At 41.2% G+C, this 22662-nt stretch overlaps 1 protein-coding gene across 1 annotated transcript in view; it reads left to right on the top strand.

The window, feature by feature from the left end:
- ablim3 (actin binding LIM protein family, member 3) overlaps positions 1-22662 on the top strand; it is a 228124-nt gene that overhangs the window by 128028 nt on the left and 77434 nt on the right. Inside the window, exons 7-12 of the mRNA XM_034181319.1 lie at positions 8652-8739; positions 8868-8926; positions 9028-9099; positions 15826-15987; positions 20819-20848; positions 20951-21088. Coding sequence (XP_034037210.1) covers positions 8652-8739; positions 8868-8926; positions 9028-9099; positions 15826-15987; positions 20819-20848; positions 20951-21088 — 549 coding nt within the window. The remainder of the gene's footprint in view (positions 1-8651; positions 8740-8867; positions 8927-9027; positions 9100-15825; positions 15988-20818; positions 20849-20950; positions 21089-22662) is intronic.

The following is a 22662-nucleotide window of genomic DNA, read 5'->3' as shown; positions in this document are numbered from 1 at the left end:
TAACAAACGCAATTAAAAAATCGTCTATAAACACAGAGAATATATTCAAGAGAGTTTTAGGCACTAGAGTTTAATGCTGTTGTCCGTGGAGCCTGAACAGAGTGTCTGAAATGCATTTGTCCTGTCGTGACGTACTGAGATTACATCATCCTACCCAAAATGCACTGCGGGGCAGAGCATGTGCTCACAAAACCTTAAAAATTAGCACATTACTTTAAAACTAAAACATATATCTGATATTTTTACTTGATGAAACTTCAGATATGACAGTAATTTTACATAACTTGTCCAAAATTAGTTTGGTTCAAATTTGAACCATAAGTTAAAAATGTATGCCTCTGGATAACTTAGGTCATATTGCCAGCATATCAGTATGATGTTAAAGGAAATGTTTTTTTTTTCTCTTCTTCTTTGGGTTTTTTCTTCTTCTTTTTTGGGTTTTTTCTTCTTCGGGTTTTTTCTTTGTTTGCAGAGGATTGAGATGCTTTTTGTACAAGCAGTTCTCTTCTGTTTGCAAAGGTTATAGCTGTGCATCTGTTACAAAACTTTTAACAGGTGGGTGTTGAACTAATTTTAAAAATGCTTGTTGCTGTTCAGCTTTGTTTATTTTGTTTATCGGTTTAAAAGTTATTGGACAAAAATTAGTCGGAAGGTAATTGGTCCGATAATGGTTTTTAAAGTTATCTAAAAAGATAATCCGATGCTGAAAACATTATCTTTGATTATTTGTTAGCGGATTATCGGAAGTGTGCCCACCACTGGAAAGCGACAGGATAATGTTTGTGCTTCTTGTTAGAATATCACAGTGGTAGATCACACAAGTGTTCATTGTCAATGTGTCCAGTATTTTGAGACTGTGGAGTCAATGCGATCACAGGGGTAGTGTGACAAAAAAAATTAACCACAGCCTCTTGACCACATGTACCATGTTTGGGTTAGGGTTAAGTCATGTTTTTTTACTAGCTTGGGAAGTCCTGCTACTTATACTCCACTGCAACCTACAGACCAAAACAAATCACACTCTAGTTATTAGTAATAATAATCATAATAATGACTATTTATACAGTACTTTACTAGAAATAAAAGCAAAAACTCTTACGATAAAATAATAAATGGCAATAATGAAAAGTACACTACATTAATGCACAAAACCCCCAAAGTAAAGTGCTGATAATACAGAAAAATGGTGCAAGTTGTACTCCAGTGCAACATACGTTTACTCCAGTGCGACTTGAACTCTGGAAAGTACGGTAAGTGAAACAAAACGCCATGGCATCATCTATGCATTCAGGTCTGTCCTGCTCCATCAGGGTGTTCTATTGGACACTTTACTAAATATATTGAAGTATAAACATCATCTGTGGCAGTAAGTCTTGTTTGAACACACGTATTAATTCATCCGTCTGTCAGTACATTTGCCAGACATTGTTGCAGTGATTTGCCTGCTTCAAAAACTTGGATTAATCTGTTTGTGTTGATGGTTGGGCTTGTCCCAGAGCTTCCCGGTGTTGTGTGGGCCGCCAGAAGAGGAGGTACTGCTGGCCCACCACCAGAGGGCGCCCTGTCTGGAGTGCGGGCTCCAGGCACCAGAGGGCGCAGCCGCCTCACAGGAGCAGCCAGGGTGACAGCTGTCACACATCACCGGCAACAGCTGTTACCAATCATCTGATCGGCAGGGGTATATCAGCAGGACGACGTCTCCACCTCTTTGCCGAGATATCGTTCTACCTGGAAGTTAATAATCTCAGCTGACTGCTTGACAGTAACCTTTGTGATTTTTGTGAGTGATTGCAGACTTTTTTTTCTCCAACGAGAGGTGGAGGTAGCTTCCCTGCCGTGCAGGTTGCTGGGTGCAGACGCGCCCACGTTTAATTGTGTTCTTGTTCCTCGCCAGCAGTACCAGGTCCGACACGCGGAGGCAGTGGCCACCTGGGCGTTCGGAACTTGGCGGCTCCAGTATTCCCGGGGTCCTGTGGCGGAGGAAACCGTATGGTTCCGGTTCTACTTTGGAGAGGCGTCTCCTATCTTCGAGCCTGCCCACACGACACCATTGTGAATTGAATTTTGTCCATTGTTGTAATTTGTTGTATTTGTTGTGCACGTTCGCAACAGTAAAGTGTTGTTATTTGACCTATTCCATTGTCCGTTCATTTGCGCCCCCTGTTGTGGGTCCGTGTACTTACACTTTCCCAATACCCGGCTGTAGAGCTAATCTGCAGTCCAATTTCCAGAACCAAATACTGTTAGTTGAATGAGAAGCTCGGCAGAGATGGTGCCAGGAAAAAAATAAAGAGACAGGACCATATATTTTCCCATTCTTTAGTTTCAGGTCTTTCCTTCCTTGCTTCCATAGCGCCTCAGTAAGTATAACAGCCTGTTTTTGGCAGCAGAGACAGAGATAGAGAGATAGAGAGAGAGAGAGAGAGAGAGAGAGAGAGAGAGAGAGAGAGATGGCCTCATTAGAAACTGTAAGAGCAGTTGCAGAACTGATACAGTGTGAGCGCAGACGGTAAACGCTCCGCTGCTCGGAAAGCACGAGACAAAAAATGTTTTCTTCCACCATCTTCTCACGGCTTTCCTTTCATCGTAACCCGAGACAGGCAGGAAGAGCAGGGATCGGCCCGATACGATTAAGAACCTTGCAGCGGTCATTACCATAGAGAGTGCGTTCAGCTGGTGCTTTATTTCACGAGAAAGAATTTGTCAAAGAGATCCAACTTGCTCTCGATGACATAAAAAGAGGAGAGCACATCGTGTGCATGCATGTGTGAGTGAAGTAAATGTGCACACCCTCAGTGCATGCTGGGTGTGTTAGGGTGAAGCGTTTGAGGTCTCCTTGACATAGGTCACATGTCAGTAGAGCTTCTATAAATAGGAATTACCTAATGGTGTGTCAGGGAGGCGGATTTGACATGATGCGGCTGAGGGCTGCGCTGCAAACACACCTCGGCTGTTAACCCCGCACAAAGACGCACAAGAAACATCAGGACCATGAACAGGTCCGGATGCATGGACACTCAGTGACGTCACCTGCACAACCTGCTTGACTCTGCATATCCATGGACACGTGTCCCACTCATGTTCTTTATTTTCACGGCTGCTTGTCTCATTCGCTCAGGTTGGTCAGTGCAGGTGCATGTATTTGTGTAGGTTACCTACAAGAATGTTTGCTCCAATTAATACATGATGAGTTTGGTTGGTGACTTATATCTGATTACTGATTACTGTCACCTGTTCTCCAACTGAATTAATAGGTTTAGATGTAGAAGTAAGTAGTCCTATAAAGGCCACAAGGCTTATGCCAGGATACAGTGACTCCACCTCAACAGGAGGTCAGTCCATCACAGGTTACTGTCCCCAGCCAAAGCTATTATTCATTTGCAGTTAGTCAGACGGGCACAATGCTGATGAAGTGTCTTGTCCAAACCAAGGTTGGGTAGGATTACTTTGAAAGAATACATGTGGATTACATGTATGTATGTACATACATTTGGATTACTTGTAATCTGATTACTTTTGGATTACATTTCAAAGTAATTCTACCCAACCTTGCCAAAGGCATAGGACGGTAGCTTGTAGTACACACCAAGAATCAAACCCCTAATCTATTCATCTGTTGTGCCACCTGCCCCATGACTGAGGGTCTCAAATATTTCATGTCCCAGTATGGTTGTCCTGACTATGGTTGAAACTGAATTTTTCACACAAATAATACAAATGAAAATGGTTTCACATTGACAAAGTTTTCCAGAAATGTCATCAGGTTTGTCTTTTACCTTTTGTGCCTCCCATCCTGTGCACCAGCATGGACTCACAAAATGTCCTGTATATTTGTATTGTTGATTGTGTCTGTAGCATGGCCCAAGCAGAGGGTCACCCCTTTGAGTCTTGTCTGCTTGAGGTTTCTTCCTCAAACCATCAGTGGGAGATTTCCTTACCACTGTCACCTGTGTGCTTGCACTGGGGGTTGGTAAGGTTAGATCTTAATTGTGTGAAGTTCCTTGAGGCAACTTTGTTGTGATTTGATGCTATATAAATGAAGTAAATTGAAATTTTGTGCACAATGTTTGGCCCTTGAAGGGACCAGTTATTTCACTCGCAGAAAACTCTCACTGTTGTCATGGTTAAAGAAGAGCCCAGTCTCACGTTTTTTTTTTTTTTGTTTGTTTTTTTGTGCTTACGTGACGAAATGAGTCAAATTTTCGTGACAGAGCTTTTTTTTTTAACTCACTATTACTAACCCTACTCCCACCCCCAACCCTAACCTTAACCATAACCTAATCTTACTCCTTCCCCCCACCCTAACCATAACCACCCCAACCCCCCCCCGCTTCACTTTTAATTTTGTGCAGCCATCACAGAATGAATCAGAATGAATTTGTGCTGCCGTGATGAAAATGAGGCGCTTTTCGTCACAATATCACGAACCAGTAGATTCATGTATATTTCGTGCTGCTGAAGCACGACTTGCCGTCAGACCAGGTTGTAAAGAAATGCTGATAGGGCTCATGACCTATCACTCAAATCCTCTTCTAGTGTACTGTCAAATTACAGTGAAGGACTTTAAAATGAAAGCCCTCCCAGAAATGATGGCTGAATTTTTTTTTTTTTTTATTAGGAATCTATATACATAAAGGGCTACGTCTGTCTGTCTGTCCTGGATAAACTCCCAAACTATAATATGTAACCCTAAAAACTATATATATTCTGAATCCTCATGACATGGGGAACAAACTGGTACCATTTTTTTAAGTCAAACTGAAAATTACCCCCAAAGTAGCCATTTATGCAAGACCATACAGTGTTGTACCATGTGCTTTTCATTCTGCCACTTCTGTCTGTCTTTCTGTCGGTTCGGGATAAACTCCCAAACTATGACATGTAGCCCTAAAAACTATATATATTCTGAATCCTCATGACATGGGGAACAAACTGGTACTATTTTTTCAAAAGTTGAACTGAAAATTACCCCCAAAATAGCCGGCTGTGGGTATGACCAGGCAGTTTCAAATTTCCAGCCCTGTATATGTGTTGGCCATCTCTATTTATTTAATCCCTTTCTACAGCACACTCAGCACAGCACAGCCACAGCACACTCAGCAAAACAACATGCTTAGGCTGAGGCTGTGGGTATGACCAGGCAGATTCCAATTTCCAGCCCTGTATATGTGTTGGCCATCTCTGTTTATTTAATCTCTTCCTTCAGCTGCTTTATGTTCTCAACTGGTAAGCACCTGACTGCTCTGTATAACCCAGTTTGCCTTCCTGTCTGAATACATTCATTTTATGTTTGTAAAATTGCAATGTAAAAACAGTGAAATTCACCACTACCTCAGTTTTGATTCATTGATATTTACATTTACTGTTACCTAACTTTTGTGTGTAATTTTGTTATAAATTTGATTGCAAAACAAAGTCTGAATGGAGGACTTCAAATGTGTTTGTCTTTTAACCAAGTATTCCCACTTAGTTTGGGGAGTCCACCTCTTATAGTTCTGCTGGACAAACTTTAGCCCATTAACTATTATATTTATAAGACATCAGCCTTACAAAAACAAATGTTGGGCATTTGTTTTGATTAAAATGATTGGCATTTGGCTTATGTCTAAAACAGGTTAACCCGGGCAGCGCCAGGTACCCCAGCTAGTACAGCATAAAAGATATGTCAGTTGTTGTTTTGAGGTAAACAGTTATGGCCATGAGCTTTCAAGGTCACCCAAGGTTAAAAGTTCTTTGATCAACAGAAAGGCAATACATGACTTCATTTTAGTGTTTAGTAGGTGTATCTTTAATCAGTTCCTCAGATCAGATATTGTAAATATCCCCAGAATACAAGCACTGAGCTCCAAATTTGACCTTGGTGTCTGACCTTGACTCTTATGCAACTGTTCTCAAAATCAAATTAGTTTGTTACAGTTTTTCTCAATTACTAAGACACATTTCTCGAAAACTGCTCTCTTTTTCTCTAAACTGTGAACACAAAACCCAATTTTAAAGCTACATTCACAAAACCCCAGACTCTTCTTGGAAAACCAAACTTTCACCTCAAAACAGTTCAATCTGTGCTCAAAACTGAACTATGTTCTCAGCTCGTGCCCCGAGTCAATCAAAATTAAAAACATTACTGAGCAGTCTCTAAACACGACGTAGAAAAATAGAAAATACAATACTCATGACATGAAGCTGCAGAAATACGAGGTATCTTATAAAACTAACCGGCAGTTTTATAAATAAAAAAACTATATGGATTTGAATGACATGCGATTACACCAATCATGCTTGAACCCTTGTGCGCATGCGTGAGTTTTTTCATGCGTGTCGGTGATGTCATTTCCCTGTGGGCAGGCTTTGAGTGAGCACTGGTCCTGCCCTCTCGGCTGAATTCCTTTGTTTGAGATGCTGCTCGAGACGGCGCGCGTTGCTTTATCAAACTTTTTTCAGGATCTGTGAGGGATATCTGAGTGGACACTATTCGAGAAATTCAGCTGGTTTTTGGTGAAAAGTTTAACAGCTGATGAGAGATTATGGGGTGTTTCTGTCGCTTTAAGGACTTCCCACGGAGCGGGACGTCACGCAGTGCTCCCAGGTGACGTCGTCTGGCTGTTTCGAGCTGAAATCATCCTAATTTAAGGCTCTGTTGACCCAGGACGTCGTGAGAGAACAGAGAAGATTCAGAAGAGGCCGGCATGAGGAGTTTATGCGGACATTCCACTGTTAAAGGTCATTTTGTAATGAAAGAACGTGCGCGCAAATTCGCCGAATCGTTTCAGTGACAACGCTGTGAATCTGTGTGCGCCGCGACAGGAAAAACACCTCCGTGTTGAAAACCATTTGTAAAATTCAGGCGGCTTTTGATGGCTTTCAACAAGTGAGTAACTGAGAAATTGTTTAACAGCTTGGGCATGTTCCAACTTGACCATTAAGGTTTCCAACGGAGGTGTTTTTCCTGTCGCGACCCGACATGCGACTCTGCCCGCATGTTCTTTCATTACAAAATAACCTTTAACAGTGGAATGTCCGCATAAACTCCTCATGCCGACTTCTTCTGAAAGTTCTCTGTTCTCTGACGACTTACTGGGTGAACAGAGCCTGAAATGTGGAAGTTTTCAACTTGAAACAGCGAGATGACGCCGCCTCAGAGCGCAGACTGCCGTCAGGCGCTGTGGGCCATCCTTACGGTGACACTACTAGACCAAAATCTCTCATCAGCCGTTAAAACTTTCAACGAAAACCAGCTGAATTTATCGAATGGTGTCCACTCAGTTGTGCCTTACAGTTTTGAAAAAAATTTTATCAAACAAAGCAGCAGTCTCTGAGCCATTCCTAAACAATGAAAAAATCGACGAGAGGGTGGGCGACTCCTCACTCAAAGACTGCCCACAGGCGATGTACGTAACCGACAGGCGTGAAAAAACTCTCACATGCCCACGAGGGTTCAAGCATGTCTGATGTAATCACACGTGATTCAAATCCATATGGTTTTTGAAAAAAATAATAAGGTCGGATACTTTTCTAATAGACCTCGTAAGTGTTTATTGTTCACTGTAGGCTAAATGCATGTTGCAAAACAAAAAACCTGTGAATTTAGCACTTGTAGATAGTAAAAAAAAGTCAGAAAAACAGAAATCATGTGCATTTACACGTAGCACTTTACAGTACAAAATCAAGCAGAAATCATGTGCATTTAGCACTTATACACAGTAAGCCTACGTAAAAATAAAGTACAAAATATACATGAAATACTAGGCCTACAAACAGTTAGACTAGCCCTCCATTACAATACTACAGTACATTGGCACAGTGATGTACTGAAACATGTATTTACCTACAGTATACTGTGGTACAGTATATAGTATAGTCATATAGTAATTCCTGTCAACATTTACATACTATAATGTCAGAAAAGGTTGTTCTCTAAATCTTGAGATTCTGGTGGACACAGTGAATCTACTGATGTTTGGTTGGACCCTTTGTCCGACCTCCTTCTTGCTCATACCATGGACAAGAACACGGTCAATCACAGTAGCTCTGATTTCATCAGATATTACTTTTCTTTGTCTCCTCTGACCACTTTGACCACCTCGACCTCCTCTCACACCAACTCCTCTCAGATTTCTGTCCATTGTAGTGCGGAGTCGCGACCCGACTCCGGATGAAGCAGAAGAAAATGGATGGATGGATGGATGGATGGATGTAGTGCTTCACAAACCAGTGCTCTCTGGACTGGCTTATATATGTTCCCTCACATCATTGGCCACAAGTGTGATTTATTTTGAGTTGTGTTCAGTCGGTGACACCAGGGCTTTAACTGTGTTTGACTTTTACCACCTGTGCTCACAGTTATGCAACACAGGTGCATCACAATGAAAATGTGTTGGCAGGTTGTGTCTAAATAGGTGAAAAGTGCTTATTCTTTTGCCAAAAGAGTTACTGATTCAATCAGTGGGTTCAAGCAACTGAGCATTTGGTTCAGATAATAGGGTTTAAGACAAGTTTGGTATTTTGTTTATTTTTCCCACACAAATGCATCTGCGAGCCATTGCTGCACTGTTAGATCACTGGTGGTCATGTGACATGCAATAGTAGACACACGGATAGAAATATCTGGCCGAGGTGGGATCGCATTCTCTGATATTCTTGTTCACACACAGGCAGGAGGGAAACACTACCATCCAACATGCGCTCGCTGTGCCCGCTGCAACCAGATGTTCAAAGAGGGAGAGGAAATGTACCTGACAGGTGAAACTCGACACCGCTGCGTCCGCAGGCCAACATGCACACAAAACAAAGTACATTTGCACGCGTAGATGAATGCATGGCATGTGGTAACGCCCAGTGGCAATCTGGTTTCCCTCATTGTTTTTCAGGATGTGAGGTGTGGCACCCGTTATGCAAGCAGGCAGCGAGGGCAGAGCGGCGACTCAGGGTGAGAGAGGATTTGAAAGAAAATGTTGAAGGGAATTCAAAACTGTGCCGCTGATTTTCTCCTTTCTACTCCTTTTGGTTGTTGTTGTTGATACCTCACAGCACAGACGCCTGTCGGAGACGTCCATCTCTCCTCCGGGCTCCTCCATCGGCTCGCCCAATAGGGTTATATGTGTAAGTAGCTCATCGGTAGCCACCTTCAGGTGCCGCTGCTCCAGTGATCTCTCCCTAATAGCACAGTTGCCACACCTGAAATACAAGCACAGCCCCCGTAGCTCCAGGTCGCTCACTCCCTTGGCCTGTTCACGTCACGTGCATGCTTGTGTCATTACTCTGTTGTCATGAACAAAATAGACATCAAGAGTGAAACAAGGTCGCAGATCCAATCCGCACAGTGGTTTAATTGATGTGTCACAAACAGTTCATTTGGCAGAATTTTATAGGCAACAGAGACAAATATGTTGAAAATTCCCCATTCCCATGTATTCACAACACCACAAAGACACTGCCTCTGTGCTTCTACATTTTTGCATTACACCACTACTCTTCAGCTTGACCTGACATAATGTCAAGACAGATCACCACATATTATCACAATGTCAATACAAAATATCATGAATATGTTAATATGCTTGTACGATATGCCACAACATATGCCTTGCAATAGACGGACAGGCCTGTCCAGGGTGTACCCCACCTCACGGCCAATGACCACTGTGATAGACCCCTGCCCAACCCTTAACTGGTATGGGTGCAAGTGATGCATCGTCAATCATGACAGTTTTATTATGAATCCTGTATCAAATGAGATTTCTGTTTTTATATTCATATTGTTATAGTATTAAAAGTCAACTACTGCATAGAAGAAATAAAGACCTCTTGCAGAAGAATCATAAATGATTTATAAAATATTCAAGCAAATCGATGTGTGATGTGTTGAATCCTGATAGGCATATCATGATATATGTATTGAATTTTGTTAGGTGTATCATCATATCTATCGAATGGGTTTAGGTGTATCATGATGTGTACTGAATCAGAATAGGTGTATTGGGAAATGTATCAAATTGGGATAGGTGCATCATGACATATATTGAATCCGAATTGGGATAGGTGTATCGTGACATATATTGAATGAGAATTGGGATAGGTGTATCGTGATATTATTGAATTGGGATAGGTGTATCATGACATATATTGAATCAGAATTGGGATAGGTGTATCGTGATATTATTGAATTGGGATAAATGTCCCCAGAATACAAGCACTGAGCTCAAAATTTGACCTTGGTCTCTGACCTTGACTCTTATGCAACTGTTCTCAAAATCAAATTAGTTTGTTACAGTTTTTCTCAATTACTAAGACACATTTCTCGAAAACTGCTCTCTTTTTCTCTAAACTGTGAACACAAAACCCAATTTTAAAGCTACATTCACAAAACCCCAGACTCTTCTTGGAAAACCAAACTTTCACCTCAAAACAGTTCAATCTGTGCTCAAAACTGAACTATGTTCTCAGATCGTGCCCCGAGTCAATCAAAATTAAAAACATTACTGAGCAGTCTCTAAACACGACGTAGAAAAATATAAAATACAATACTCATGACATGAAGCTGCAGAAATACGAGGTATCTTATAAAACTAACCGGCAGTTTTATAAAAAAAAACTATATGGATTTGAATGACATGCGATTACACCAATCATGCTTGAACTCTTGTGCGCATGCGTGAGTTTTTTCATGCGTGTCGGTTGAATCAGAATTGGGATAGGTGTATCGTGATATTATTGAATTGGGATAGGTGTATCATGAAATATATTGAATCAGAATTGAGATAGGTGTATCATGACATATATTGAATCAGAATTGGGATAGGTGTATCATGACATATATTGAATCAGAATTGGGATAGGTGTATTGTGATATTATTGAATTGGGATAGGTGTATCATGACATATATTGAATCAGAATTGGGATAGGTGTATCATGATATTATTGAATTGGGATAGGTGTATCATGACATATATTGAATCAGAATTGGGATAGGTGTATCGTGATATTATTGAATTGGGATAGGTGTATCATGACATGTATTGAATCAGAATTGAGATAGGTGTATCATGACATATTGAATCAGAATTGGAATAGGTGTATCATGATATTATTGAATTGGGATAGGTGTATCATGACATATATTGAATCAGAATTGGGATAGGTGTATCATGATATTATTGAATTGGGATAGGTGTATCATGACATATGTTGAATCAGAATTGGGATAGGTGTATCGTGATATTATTGAATTGGGATAGGTGTATCATGACATGTATTGAATCAGAATTGAGATAGGTGTATCATGACATATATTGAATCAGAATTGGGATAGGTGTATCGTGATATTATTGAATTGGGATAGGTGTATCATGACATATTGAATCAGAATTGGGATAGGTGTATCATGACATATATTGAATCAGAATTGAGATAGGTGTATCATGACATATATTAAATCAGAATTGGGATAGGTGTATCATGACATATATTGAATCAGAATTGGGATAGGTGTATCATGATATTATTGAATTGGGATAGGTGTATCATGACATATATTGAATCAGAATTGGGATAGGTGTATCATGATATTATTGAATTGGGATAGGTGTATCATGACATATATTAAATCAAATTGGGATAGGTGTGTGTATCATGACATATATTGAATCAGAACTGGGATAGATGTATCGTGATATTATTGAATTGGGATAGGTGTATCATGACATATATTGAATCAGAATTGAGATAGGTGTATCATGACATATATCGAATCAGAATTGAGATAGGTGTATCGTGATATTATCGAATTGTGATAGGTGTATTGTGATATGTATCGTGGAGCTACTGTGTCGTTACACCCTGTTAACTGGAAAAAAGCAGGTTCAGAAAATTAATAGATGGGTGAATGTATTCAACAAAGCGTTGTCACAATGCAGCCATGATTTGTATGTCGCTGGTGAAAGTGGACTAAAATCTACTATAACTGATGTGTGTTGCATAATTTTGTCATTATGAAAAATCAACAGTATTATGAACAGGGGATACCGCTGCAGGCTGCATCAGACTGCTACATGTTATAGAACGTTTCTCATTCATTTCTAGATGGTGTCTGGTGGGCTTCAAAATGCGTTCATAACAGTGTCTTGGTGATTTGTGGCCAAATGTGTGAAATTGCCAAGAAATTGTCAAAATGCATCAAAACATCTTCACAAGACTGCAAATAATGTTGGAACATTTCAAATACGTTGTAACACCATAACGTATAACGTCATACCACAATGTGATGCCCATGCTCAAAAGGACATCGGCAAGACAAATCAAATCCCAGATAAGCCTTGGTGCATGTTGTGTTTAAACATCATGAAAGTGGAAGCATCCTTGAAGGACACATACCTAAATAGGTTCAGATAGGATAAAACTAGTTTAATGATGTGACTATAATACCCCCCCGTCACACATACGCTGATTGAGGCCGAATGGCACCAGAATTACACATCCGGCCACAGTCGGGAAGTATTGAGGTGCAGTCTGAAGACAGACGGACCACAGTCGCTGTGCAGTCTACATATTTGGTCCCATTCGCTCGGCTGTCCCGAGTGTGTTGCACATGTTCAAAACTCTCTTGGCACCATCGAGATGGGACGCACACCTGACAGCAGTCTATGTGCAGTTTCTGCATCATCTGATCTCACTCTACATATTCTAACAGCATCATAACAGCATTTGAAATTATCTGATCGTGGTTGATTGAGCTCTGAGATGGATCAGTCACAACAAAGCCTGCCGGCATGTTGTGCCACGTATATCCATTTGCACTGGACCCCGGCCAGGGAGGGCAAAGGAAATGTTGATATGTAATAACATGTATGTGGCACACATTCATCATGTGCAGTGAATATGAACAGCACACAATCAAACCTAAAGCACCGTGTGCCGCTGCTGGGCTATGTGTCACACAGCGCATGCCGCTGCAGATGTAAACAGGCTGTTATATCCATAATAGACCAGATAGTACAGATATATTTCCAGTCCTTCCCATGGGTGACATAAGTAATGTGAAATATTGTGCCCATTATATCTGAGATACCACAGGCAGCTGCACCTCTCCGTGGTCTCATGCACAGTAATGCTTCATTGCATGCATTAGACACAGAGCTGAACGGATCTCATCGCTGTAATATACATATTATTACTTGATCACCTTCTAAACTCTGTCACCGGTGTAACGTGGAGCTGTATCGCCAGGCCATGACAACATTTTCAGTTTTGGATTAATTTATTCCAGACATGTCAGAAACCACATGAATGAAACATTATAAATGCACCCGTATCTACTTTAAATATATCCATACATATACACATACATACCTACATATTTACATACACACATACTCATAAAATTTTTCCTATTTCTATTTTCATGTTTCCTTTTTTGTTAATATTTACAAATAAAATAAATAAAGGTAATCAATAGTAAATTAAATAAATATTTTCCTAATGATTATACCCTGTCTATATACCCATACTAGGCACATATACCTACACACACATATGAATCCGAGTACACCCAATTCAACATGTCTGAAAAGGGGTAGGAAGAAGTATAACTTATTTAATCCTACACTTTCTCCAGTGTTCATTACCTTTGATAATCATCCTGATTCCTCTAAGGCAGGGGTGGGCAATTAATTTTTACAAGGGGCCACATAGAGAACCTGAATTATGTCCGAGGGCCACACCATCGATAACTCGGCTGTCTCCCATTACAAATTTTACAAAAAAAATACCTATTTAATAGCTTTTATAGGTAATTTTTATTATTGTAATATGTAAATATTTAAATACACCTAAATAAACCTCTCTAATGATTTGCATTTTTAATATATGTAATAATAATCACAGACCTCATGAGGGCCGGACATAGACATGCAAAGGGCCGCATGTGGCCCCCGGGCCGCAGTTTGCCCAGGTCTGCTCTAAGGCATGCAAGGTTATGTGACAGACAGCAGTTTTTTTAAGACTGTCTAAACTAGCTATCCAGTTTTATTTGTGTACCATTATTTCATTATTAAACATGAAACTCACATCCAGCACAAAACCAGGATGGTTTCACAGCTCAGAGTGTACAGGAGCCACAGACCACAGCCTGTGGTGAAAAGCCTCACTCAGCTACTGTGTGCTGCAGACAACCACGGCAAAAATAAATCTCATGTGATAATCCAACTAGACATGTGTTGTGCTGAAGGGAGCAAAAACAAGCAAAAAAAAAAAAAAAAAAGTTCGCTGGAAAGGCTGCATGTGACAAATTGTGGGAAAGCTTGGCTCACTGCCAGCAAACTTTCAGCAAAGGTGTCCAGTGGCTGACAGCGGTATGTGCACTGGTTCTCAAGACCAGGCACCTAAGTGGCTCTACTCTACTCTTTTCTACTCTCCTATTTTACTCTTCTTTTTTGGATATTTAGATATACCTTAGTATACTGGCATAGTTCCACCTTAGAATTGGAATATAATATATAAGATATACCTTACTGAATTTTCATGCACACACAGCAACGATTATCAGCAAACAAGTGTTCAGTGGTTGACAGCGGCGCACATGTGCCCCACATGCATGCACACGCGTAGATGCTCATTCAACCATTATAAACACACACACACACACACACACAAAGGAGGACACAGCGCTGCCTCCCACTCGGGTCCTGTGTTTGCCATCCAGATGTTTGGACATCAGGCAGTCTTCAGCGCCTTTTCTGGCTACCTGATAGCAGTCTGTGTCATCTAACTGTTGTCAAAATACGCTTTGGATGCCATCGTGCAGGTGTGGATGAGGTAGTCTGGATGGGATCCGCCCACAGTCTGCTGCCTCTTTCCCTCCTGACTGCGTCCGGATTATGGCCATATTTGCTGTGTCGGGCTTGTCCCTGCACATTCTTGCTGTGTGTGATGGGGGCTTTAGTGAGATCACACATATGGTTAACAAATGTGTAACATTTAAAACTCGTACATTAAAATATAAAACTATTGTTTACTATAAAGTAATACCTATTCAAATAATAAGCAAATGTTGTTTTATGGCCTGAAACCTCTGAAAACTTTTTCATACTTTAAGTTATTTATGTGGTGATATGCAACCTCCAGCTGCACAAAGTGCATGCTACATGCTGGCCTGAGTTCCTCACAAGATGACAGCATGGTTTACACATCATTTCGCTGTGGTGTCACAATTAAAAGCGTGATCACATCTTTCTTTCATGAAGGGGCGGAGCATTAATTAATGCAAGTTGCTCGTGAAGCTGTGCTGCATGCTGCACAGTTGGACCAGTTCCATCTGAAAAAGAGGTGGAAGACTGTCCACTTGTGCTGCTCATCAGTCTGCTGAGTGTTGCTGCTTGTTGACATGAGCATGTCAGAGTTTCACCGTTTCGATGACCTTTCTGTTTAAGGTGATGGATGAGGTGAAAGTGCAGCGTAAGCACGGTCACGTTCCATCCTTTTCTGCCCTCCTTCCTCTCTTTCACAGGCTGTGATCCTGAAGGTCAACATCTTACGCCGCTATGTACACATGTACTATTGATGAGCGCACACACACACGTATGTGCATGCGCGATCATACGTGTGTGTGTGTGTGTGTGTGTGTGTGTGTGTGTGTGTGTGTGTGTGTGTGTGTGTGTGTGTGTGTGCTTCATCAGCTCTTTCAGGCTGTCATCCCTGCACTTTCATTCACTATAGTGATGTTTCCATGCAGCATACTGTTACTGTGCACCATCCATGCAGTTGATGTTGCGTCTTGTTGCTGTTGTCTGTGGTGGTGTGGTAGTTGTACTGTATGTGTGTCCTCTCTCCAGGCCAGAGTGGAGAATGAGATCCTAGATTATAAGGACCTAGCTGCCCTGCCAAAGGTCAAGACCATATACGAGGTCCAACAGCCAGACCTCATATGTTCCTCATACCAGCCCTACCACAGATACACGTCTGATGACAGGCTAGACACTTACAGCTATGGGGAGGTACTGCTGCTACACATGCCTGGCCAGATGTAGCAGGCCATAGATGGTTTGTTCTCAGGAGAAACATTCTGATTTTCAGATGGAGTACACAGCAAAATCATCAGTGTTAAAATGAACACTATTCCTGAGTGTATATCACTAGAGAGGGGTGTTATTTCAAACATTTTTGAAATCTATAAATTTTTGCATGGAATACGGAAATATACATGGAATAAACCATAACAGTATAATTTTTGGGTCATTTGGTTCCAAAAACCCATATGGACGGAGCGTTTGAAAATTTCTAGTAACGTGTGTGTCGTATATGTGCTGTTGACGTAGAAAACCACTCTATTGCTTATAATTAGTTCATTGTGGCCATGTCATTCTTTACTTGTTATGATTATACTCAACTGATGTTCCTGAAATAAAAACTACATAGATTTTGTTTGTTACAATTGATCATAACATATGTATTGAAATTAGTTTTTTTTTTTTTTTGTCAATTACTCTTAAAAAATACCAGATAGGCTTATTGTTACTATAGAAGTTGAATATAAACTTGGGGTCAAGCAACATTTGGAGCCAAATTTCAAGTCTCTAGGTGCAGCGGTTCTCAAGATATGACATGGTCGATGATATTTTTGGCGATTTTTGAACCCGATATCTTCACTGGCTCTGTCCATATGGGTTTTTGGAAACAAATGACCCAAAATTTATCCTGTTATGGTTTATTCCATGTATATTTCCATATTCCATGCAAACATTTATAGATTTCCAAATTTTTTGAAATAACACCCCTCGCTAATATGACCCTTATGGTTTTCAGTTAAAGTTACACTTTCAATAATGAAGTATCAAATCATTAATAGTCTCAACCTTCTGATACTTGCAGTGTTAATTTATGATATTGGGCCCCTGTTTTACAAAGCAGTTTGTGGCACAGCACACGTGTCATTGCTAGCTTGCAACTGACAACTGGATACATTTGTCTTAAAACTATGTGTGATCAGGTGTGGTGTTGGTGCATTGCTATCATGAGGCAGCAGAAAGCCGTTGGACTGCAAACGGTCAAAAACATGGTCTAAAGTTAACGGCAGAATTTTTCTGTTTATGTAGCGGCAAACATGGGCAGGTTTGTAATACATGACTACTCTCCTTGTAGACACAGGGATGTGTATTAACATTCATATTCCTACTCTTCAGTTATCAAACTAAAACAACACTAAATTTAAAATAACAAAATAAAAGTAAAAATGAATGGAGAAATTTAACACTTACAAAAAATTGGGTTTCTCCTTTGTTAAGTTTGCAGACACGGTGCACCAAGACACTGGCACGGCCCATAAGTGGGAGGGTTCAAATGATTGGATATACAGGAGATCATGAAGGAGGTGCCCAACTGCTTCACCTCAGGGAGCTTTGGTGAATGCTACTCCATAACATCTCTCAATTCTGTCACTTACTGAGTTTGCTGTCTGAAAAGAAATGCGCCAGATTGCAGTGCACATGGGAGTGATGTATTGTACTCTGATTAGTGCAATTCATGTAATACTCCAAAGACCTATAAATAATGAAGTGACCAACCCTTTTACAGCACTTGAGAACCTGAGTGAAGAATCACAGTGTCTTTATTGCCCTGGATTAAGACTGAGATCCAGGCATTCAGTGACTTCTTGGACTTGCTCATGTAGTCTTGAGGTCACTCAAGAGAGGACTTTGGCCATGCAGGAGAACAAAGGTATGCATTTTTGGGGTCTTGGTGCATTGTGTCTTACTGTATGCTTGTGAGACATGGATGCTCAAAAAGACCTAACCCAAGACTGTCTTTGGTACTTGCTCTCTCCAGTGAATCTTTGGTTACTGCTGGGATGACTTTGTGTCAAATAACTGAGGAGACTCTGATGAGGAATGACTTTATATTAAAGCGTTACCTGTGAGGACTGTCACTTGCACTGTGAAGGAGTGTCAGCTGTGGCGTTTTGGCCATGTTGTTATGTGTCAGACGCAGCCCGGAGAACCGACCAGCGTTTGAAGGACCCAGTATAAAATAAGCAGAGCACGGTACAAAGGATAACAGAGTTTAATGAACATAACAGTGCTGTGAAAAAATATAAAAGTGCGCGGTCTGGCGCGGTGGTTTTGCGGTGCGCTCCCAGCAGCGCCAACGGTCCGGAGCCAGAACCAACCCGGACCCAAGGACCCCGCCGACACCCCCCAGGTGGCCGCGACAAACCGAGTCTGTGAAAGAAGGAATCATTATGTGAGTCCACACTCAACACACAGATAGAACGCTCAAAGGTGCACAAACAGCAAACACTTCCTGGCTTAATTACTAATCAGCTTCCCACCCTGCAGGCATGGAACACCCAGTTCACAAAACTCCACTGCAGAGGAAGCTGATTACACGACCAACATACAGCTCAATATAATAAGGTGTGAGGGACACCACATTTACTGACTGTATAAATGTTAGTCACAAAATCTAACGTACCTCAGGAAGTGTGCTGACGAGCGTGAGACCTCACCCTCTCCTCTTTCACAGACTGTGCATCAAACCTGGACGTTCTCTGCATCCACTGATGATGAGATGGCTCCCGAGACGACGATCTCACCCGTCTGGTCACAAGGTCGAGTCTCTGGCAAATACACACTGTGTACTCCAGTCTTAAATGCCACCATGTTCCAATCCATGTAGATGCACCACAGCTGTGAGTCCTGACGAGCCGCAGGTGATCAGCCTCAGGTGATCAGGGTGAGGTCCTGATAAACTCAGCTACACAGCCACTCAGTCCCAAATGCAAGCCACCTGGAAGGAAAAACAAAAGACAGGACAAAAGACAGAAACAAAAAGGCAGCCAGCCCCCCCCAGCCATACAACACATGTGACACATTTCTCTGGTCATGAGCCAGCATGCAGATGCCTCATTTTTAGGATCTCAGCAACTGGAATATGCCATAGGGGAGATCCACATATCACCTGGCTGTGGCACGTAGATGGCTACTTTTGAGTGGTGGGGATGGACCAGTTGTCTGCCTGGGTGGTTGGCATACAGGACCCATGAAGGTTCCATAGCGTGCTGGGTGCAGTGACATATGGCACCAGTGCATGTACACTGAGCAGGTAGCTCAGTGAATAAGGAGATGACCTACAAATATATTTACTTGAGATTGATTCCCATTCACGTTACTCGTGTATGTATGCCCTCGGACAGGACACGTAATCTGCATGGTCCCAGTCCACTCAACTATGAATGGGAAGCATTCTTGGTGAGGGAAGTAACCTGTGTTGTGCTGCCATACCATCCAGGGATGTTGTAGACTCGGATCCACTTCATGCAATGGAATCAAGAGATAAGCACCTGCACCAATGGGTCTCATTGCCTATATAGGACTCGGTTCTCCATGTACCCAGACCTGACCCTCTCTGCACCCTGTGCCTAACTTTGCTCTCAGATTACATGCTGTGTAAATAGAAAAGTGTGTTGGACACACCTAAAATACACTTGTGCTGTGTTTTAGACCATGCTTAGAGATCATCAAGATATTGAGTTGTTTGTCACAGCAATTTCCAATTCTGGACCCTTAATCTATACATTTTTCATCTCTTCCTGCTCTGCCAAAAAGCTGGTCAACCCATTTTTCTAAAGTAGCACTGAGCAACTCAAGACTGAAAGGACACCTGGATGAGCTTATCAGCTTTTGGCAGAGCATGGACATATTTAAAAAAAAAAAAAGGCAGGCTGATCTAGACTGGAATTGAAAAGCACTGTTTTAGAACCCACACCTTCTGGTCCACACAAACCCAGAACATATGTTATAAGAAATCCTTTTTACACTTATAGAGAGTTGAATTAACACTGACATGATCAGCTCTCAGAAACTCCTCCGATACACTGCAACGTAAAATGACATTTAAGACTTAAGCCAACCCTTGGTGAGTTCAAATTTGACCTTTTTGCTGTGTACATCTGATAAATGGGATGTTTTTACCAAGCGGTCCTTTGATTTAAAACACATTCATTAACTGCAGCTTTTTAAAGTAAACAAATCTTAGCAGAAACTAGTATTTCATATAAAAAGTGCTTTTAACAAATCAGTGGTACAATCCAAAAGGCATCCGTGGAGCTGACTACAAACTGGACATTTCAGCGCTATATTTACTAATATGTATTTGCACTAATCACTAATTACGCCGTAATGATGTGCACACCACATGTGCCTTTTTTTAAAAAATTTTTTTAACCATTTCAATCAGTGGTGCAATGAAACATCTTGTGCATATTTTCATATAACTGCAAATAAAAGCAAGTAACAAAAATACAGAATTTGTACCTGACCTGATGACCTTTCCCCATATTTAATGCAACATTGGATTGCTAGTTTATGTGCAAACCAACAAGCCTACAAAGAAAGATGACCCAGGGGTGAACATTCCCTTCAGTACATAGGAAGTGGGGACATAGGACAAAATTGAAAAAATAACAAAGGTTTGAAAAAATATATATGTATTCTGCATAGCAGTAGTACTAGTAGTACTACTGCTATTATTATTTTTATTATTATTACTACTACTACTACTGTTATCATTTTTATTACTATTATTATGACTACTACATTAATAGATGCTCTTGTAGAAATACAACTGGAACTGGCATTTGTAGTAGTTTGCAGTATAACTGATAATGCCACTGCTGCTAATGTTATCTCGTGCCAGAGAGCCCTTACCGACAGTCTTAAAAGAATAACACAGAATTTTGCTGAGATCTGGATTCCACACTTGATTTATAACATTTGTTTAACATCTCTTCACAACAATTGATAATTCTTCTTTTTACCCCTTATTTTCCAGTCGCTTGGGACCCTTTCTCCCTATTCTCAGGTAGCATTGCTTCTAGGCTGAATTAAATCAACCACACTCTCGTCATTCCTTGCTCGACTGTCACGTCCACCTTGGGTACCTTCTTCTTTTTTTTCTTTCTAGGACTTTGACAGCCTGGACATGAAGCAGAGGTGCTGCTCCAGTCCAGGTTACATCGACTCTCCGATATATAGTCGTCAAGGCATGTCGCCCATCATGCCTCACTCTCCACAGCACTACGGCTACACTGGTCAGTTGATTGTTTTTCACTCCTGTTTTCACGTCATTTTCTTATTGTACTTCACTAAATGAAAAATATACAGTGCATCCAGAAAGTATTCACAGCGCTTCACTTTTTCCACATTTTGTTATGTTCCAGTCTTATTCCAAATGGATTAAATTAATTTTTTCCCCTTCAAAATTCTTCTCACAACACCCCATAATGACAACATGAAATGCATTTATCTGAAAGCGCTGCAAATTTATTAAAAATAAAAAAATAAGAAATCACATGTATATAAGTATTCACACCCTTTACTCAATACTGTTGTTGATGCAACTTTGGCAGCAATTACAGTCTCAAGTCTTCTTGAATATTATGCCACAAGCTCGGCGCACCTGTCTTGGGCAGTTTTTCCATTCCTCTTTGCAGCACCTCTCAAGCTCCATCAGGTTGGATGGGAAGTGTCGGTGCACAGCCACTTTCAGATCTCTCCAGAGATTTTCAATCAGATTCAGATCTGGGCTCTGGCTGGGCCACTCAAGGACTTCACAGAGTTGTCTGGAAGCCACTCCTTTGATATCTTGGCTGTGTGCTTGGCTGGGCTGTAGCCCCAGTCTGAGGTCAAGAGCACTCTGGAGCAGGTTTTCATCCAGGATGTCTTTTGTATATTGCTGCATTCATCTCTCCCTCAATCCTGACTAGTCTCCCAGTTCCTGCCACTGGAAAAATGTCCCCACAGCATGATGCTGCTACCACCATGCTTCACTGTAGGGATGGTGCCCTGGTTTCCTCCAAACATGGCATTCACGCCAAAGAGTTTAATCTTGTCTCATCAGACCAGAGAATATTGTTTCTCATGGTCTGAGAGTCCTTCAGGTGCCTTTTTGGCAAACTCCAGGTGGGCTGCCATGGCCTTTTACTAAGGAGTGGCTTCCATCTGTCCACTCTACCATACAAGCCTGATTGGTGAATTGCTGCAGAGATGGTTGTCCTTCTGGAATGTGCTCCTCTCTCTATAGAGAGCTGGAGCTCTGACAGAGTGACCACCGGTTCTTGGTCACCTCCCTGATGGAGGCTCTTTCCCCCGTTCACTCAGTTTAGATGGGCGGCCAGCTCTACGAAGAGTCCTGGTGGATGCAAACTTCTTTCATTTATGAATAATGGAGGCCACTGTGCTCATTGGGACCATCAAAGCAGGCAGAAATGTCTCTGTACCCTTCACCAGATTTGTGCCTTGAGACAAGTCTGTCTCGGAGGACTACAGATGATTCCTTTGACTTCATGCTTGGTTTATGCTCTAACATACACTGTCAACTGTGGGACCTTATATGTAGACAGGTGTGTGCTTCTTCCAAATCATGTGTAATCAACTGAATTTACCCCAGGTGGACTCCACTTAAGCTGTAGGAACATGATCAGTGGAAAAAGGATGCACCTGAGCTCAATTTTGAGCACGGCAAAGGCTGTGAATACTTACGTACACAAGATTTATTAGTTGTTGTTGTTGTTTAATAATTTGATAAATAATTTGATAATAAAAATCTAAAAAAAATTTACATTGTCATTATGAGGTATTTATAGAATTTTGTGGGTATGAGAGGAATTTTTAGAA

Source organism: Thalassophryne amazonica, chromosome 11 (genome assembly GCF_902500255.1).
Source record: "Thalassophryne amazonica chromosome 11, fThaAma1.1, whole genome shotgun sequence".
In the NCBI taxonomy this organism is placed as follows: Eukaryota; Metazoa; Chordata; class Actinopteri; order Batrachoidiformes; family Batrachoididae; genus Thalassophryne; species Thalassophryne amazonica.
This window is presented reverse-complemented; position numbering and strand designations above follow the sequence as displayed.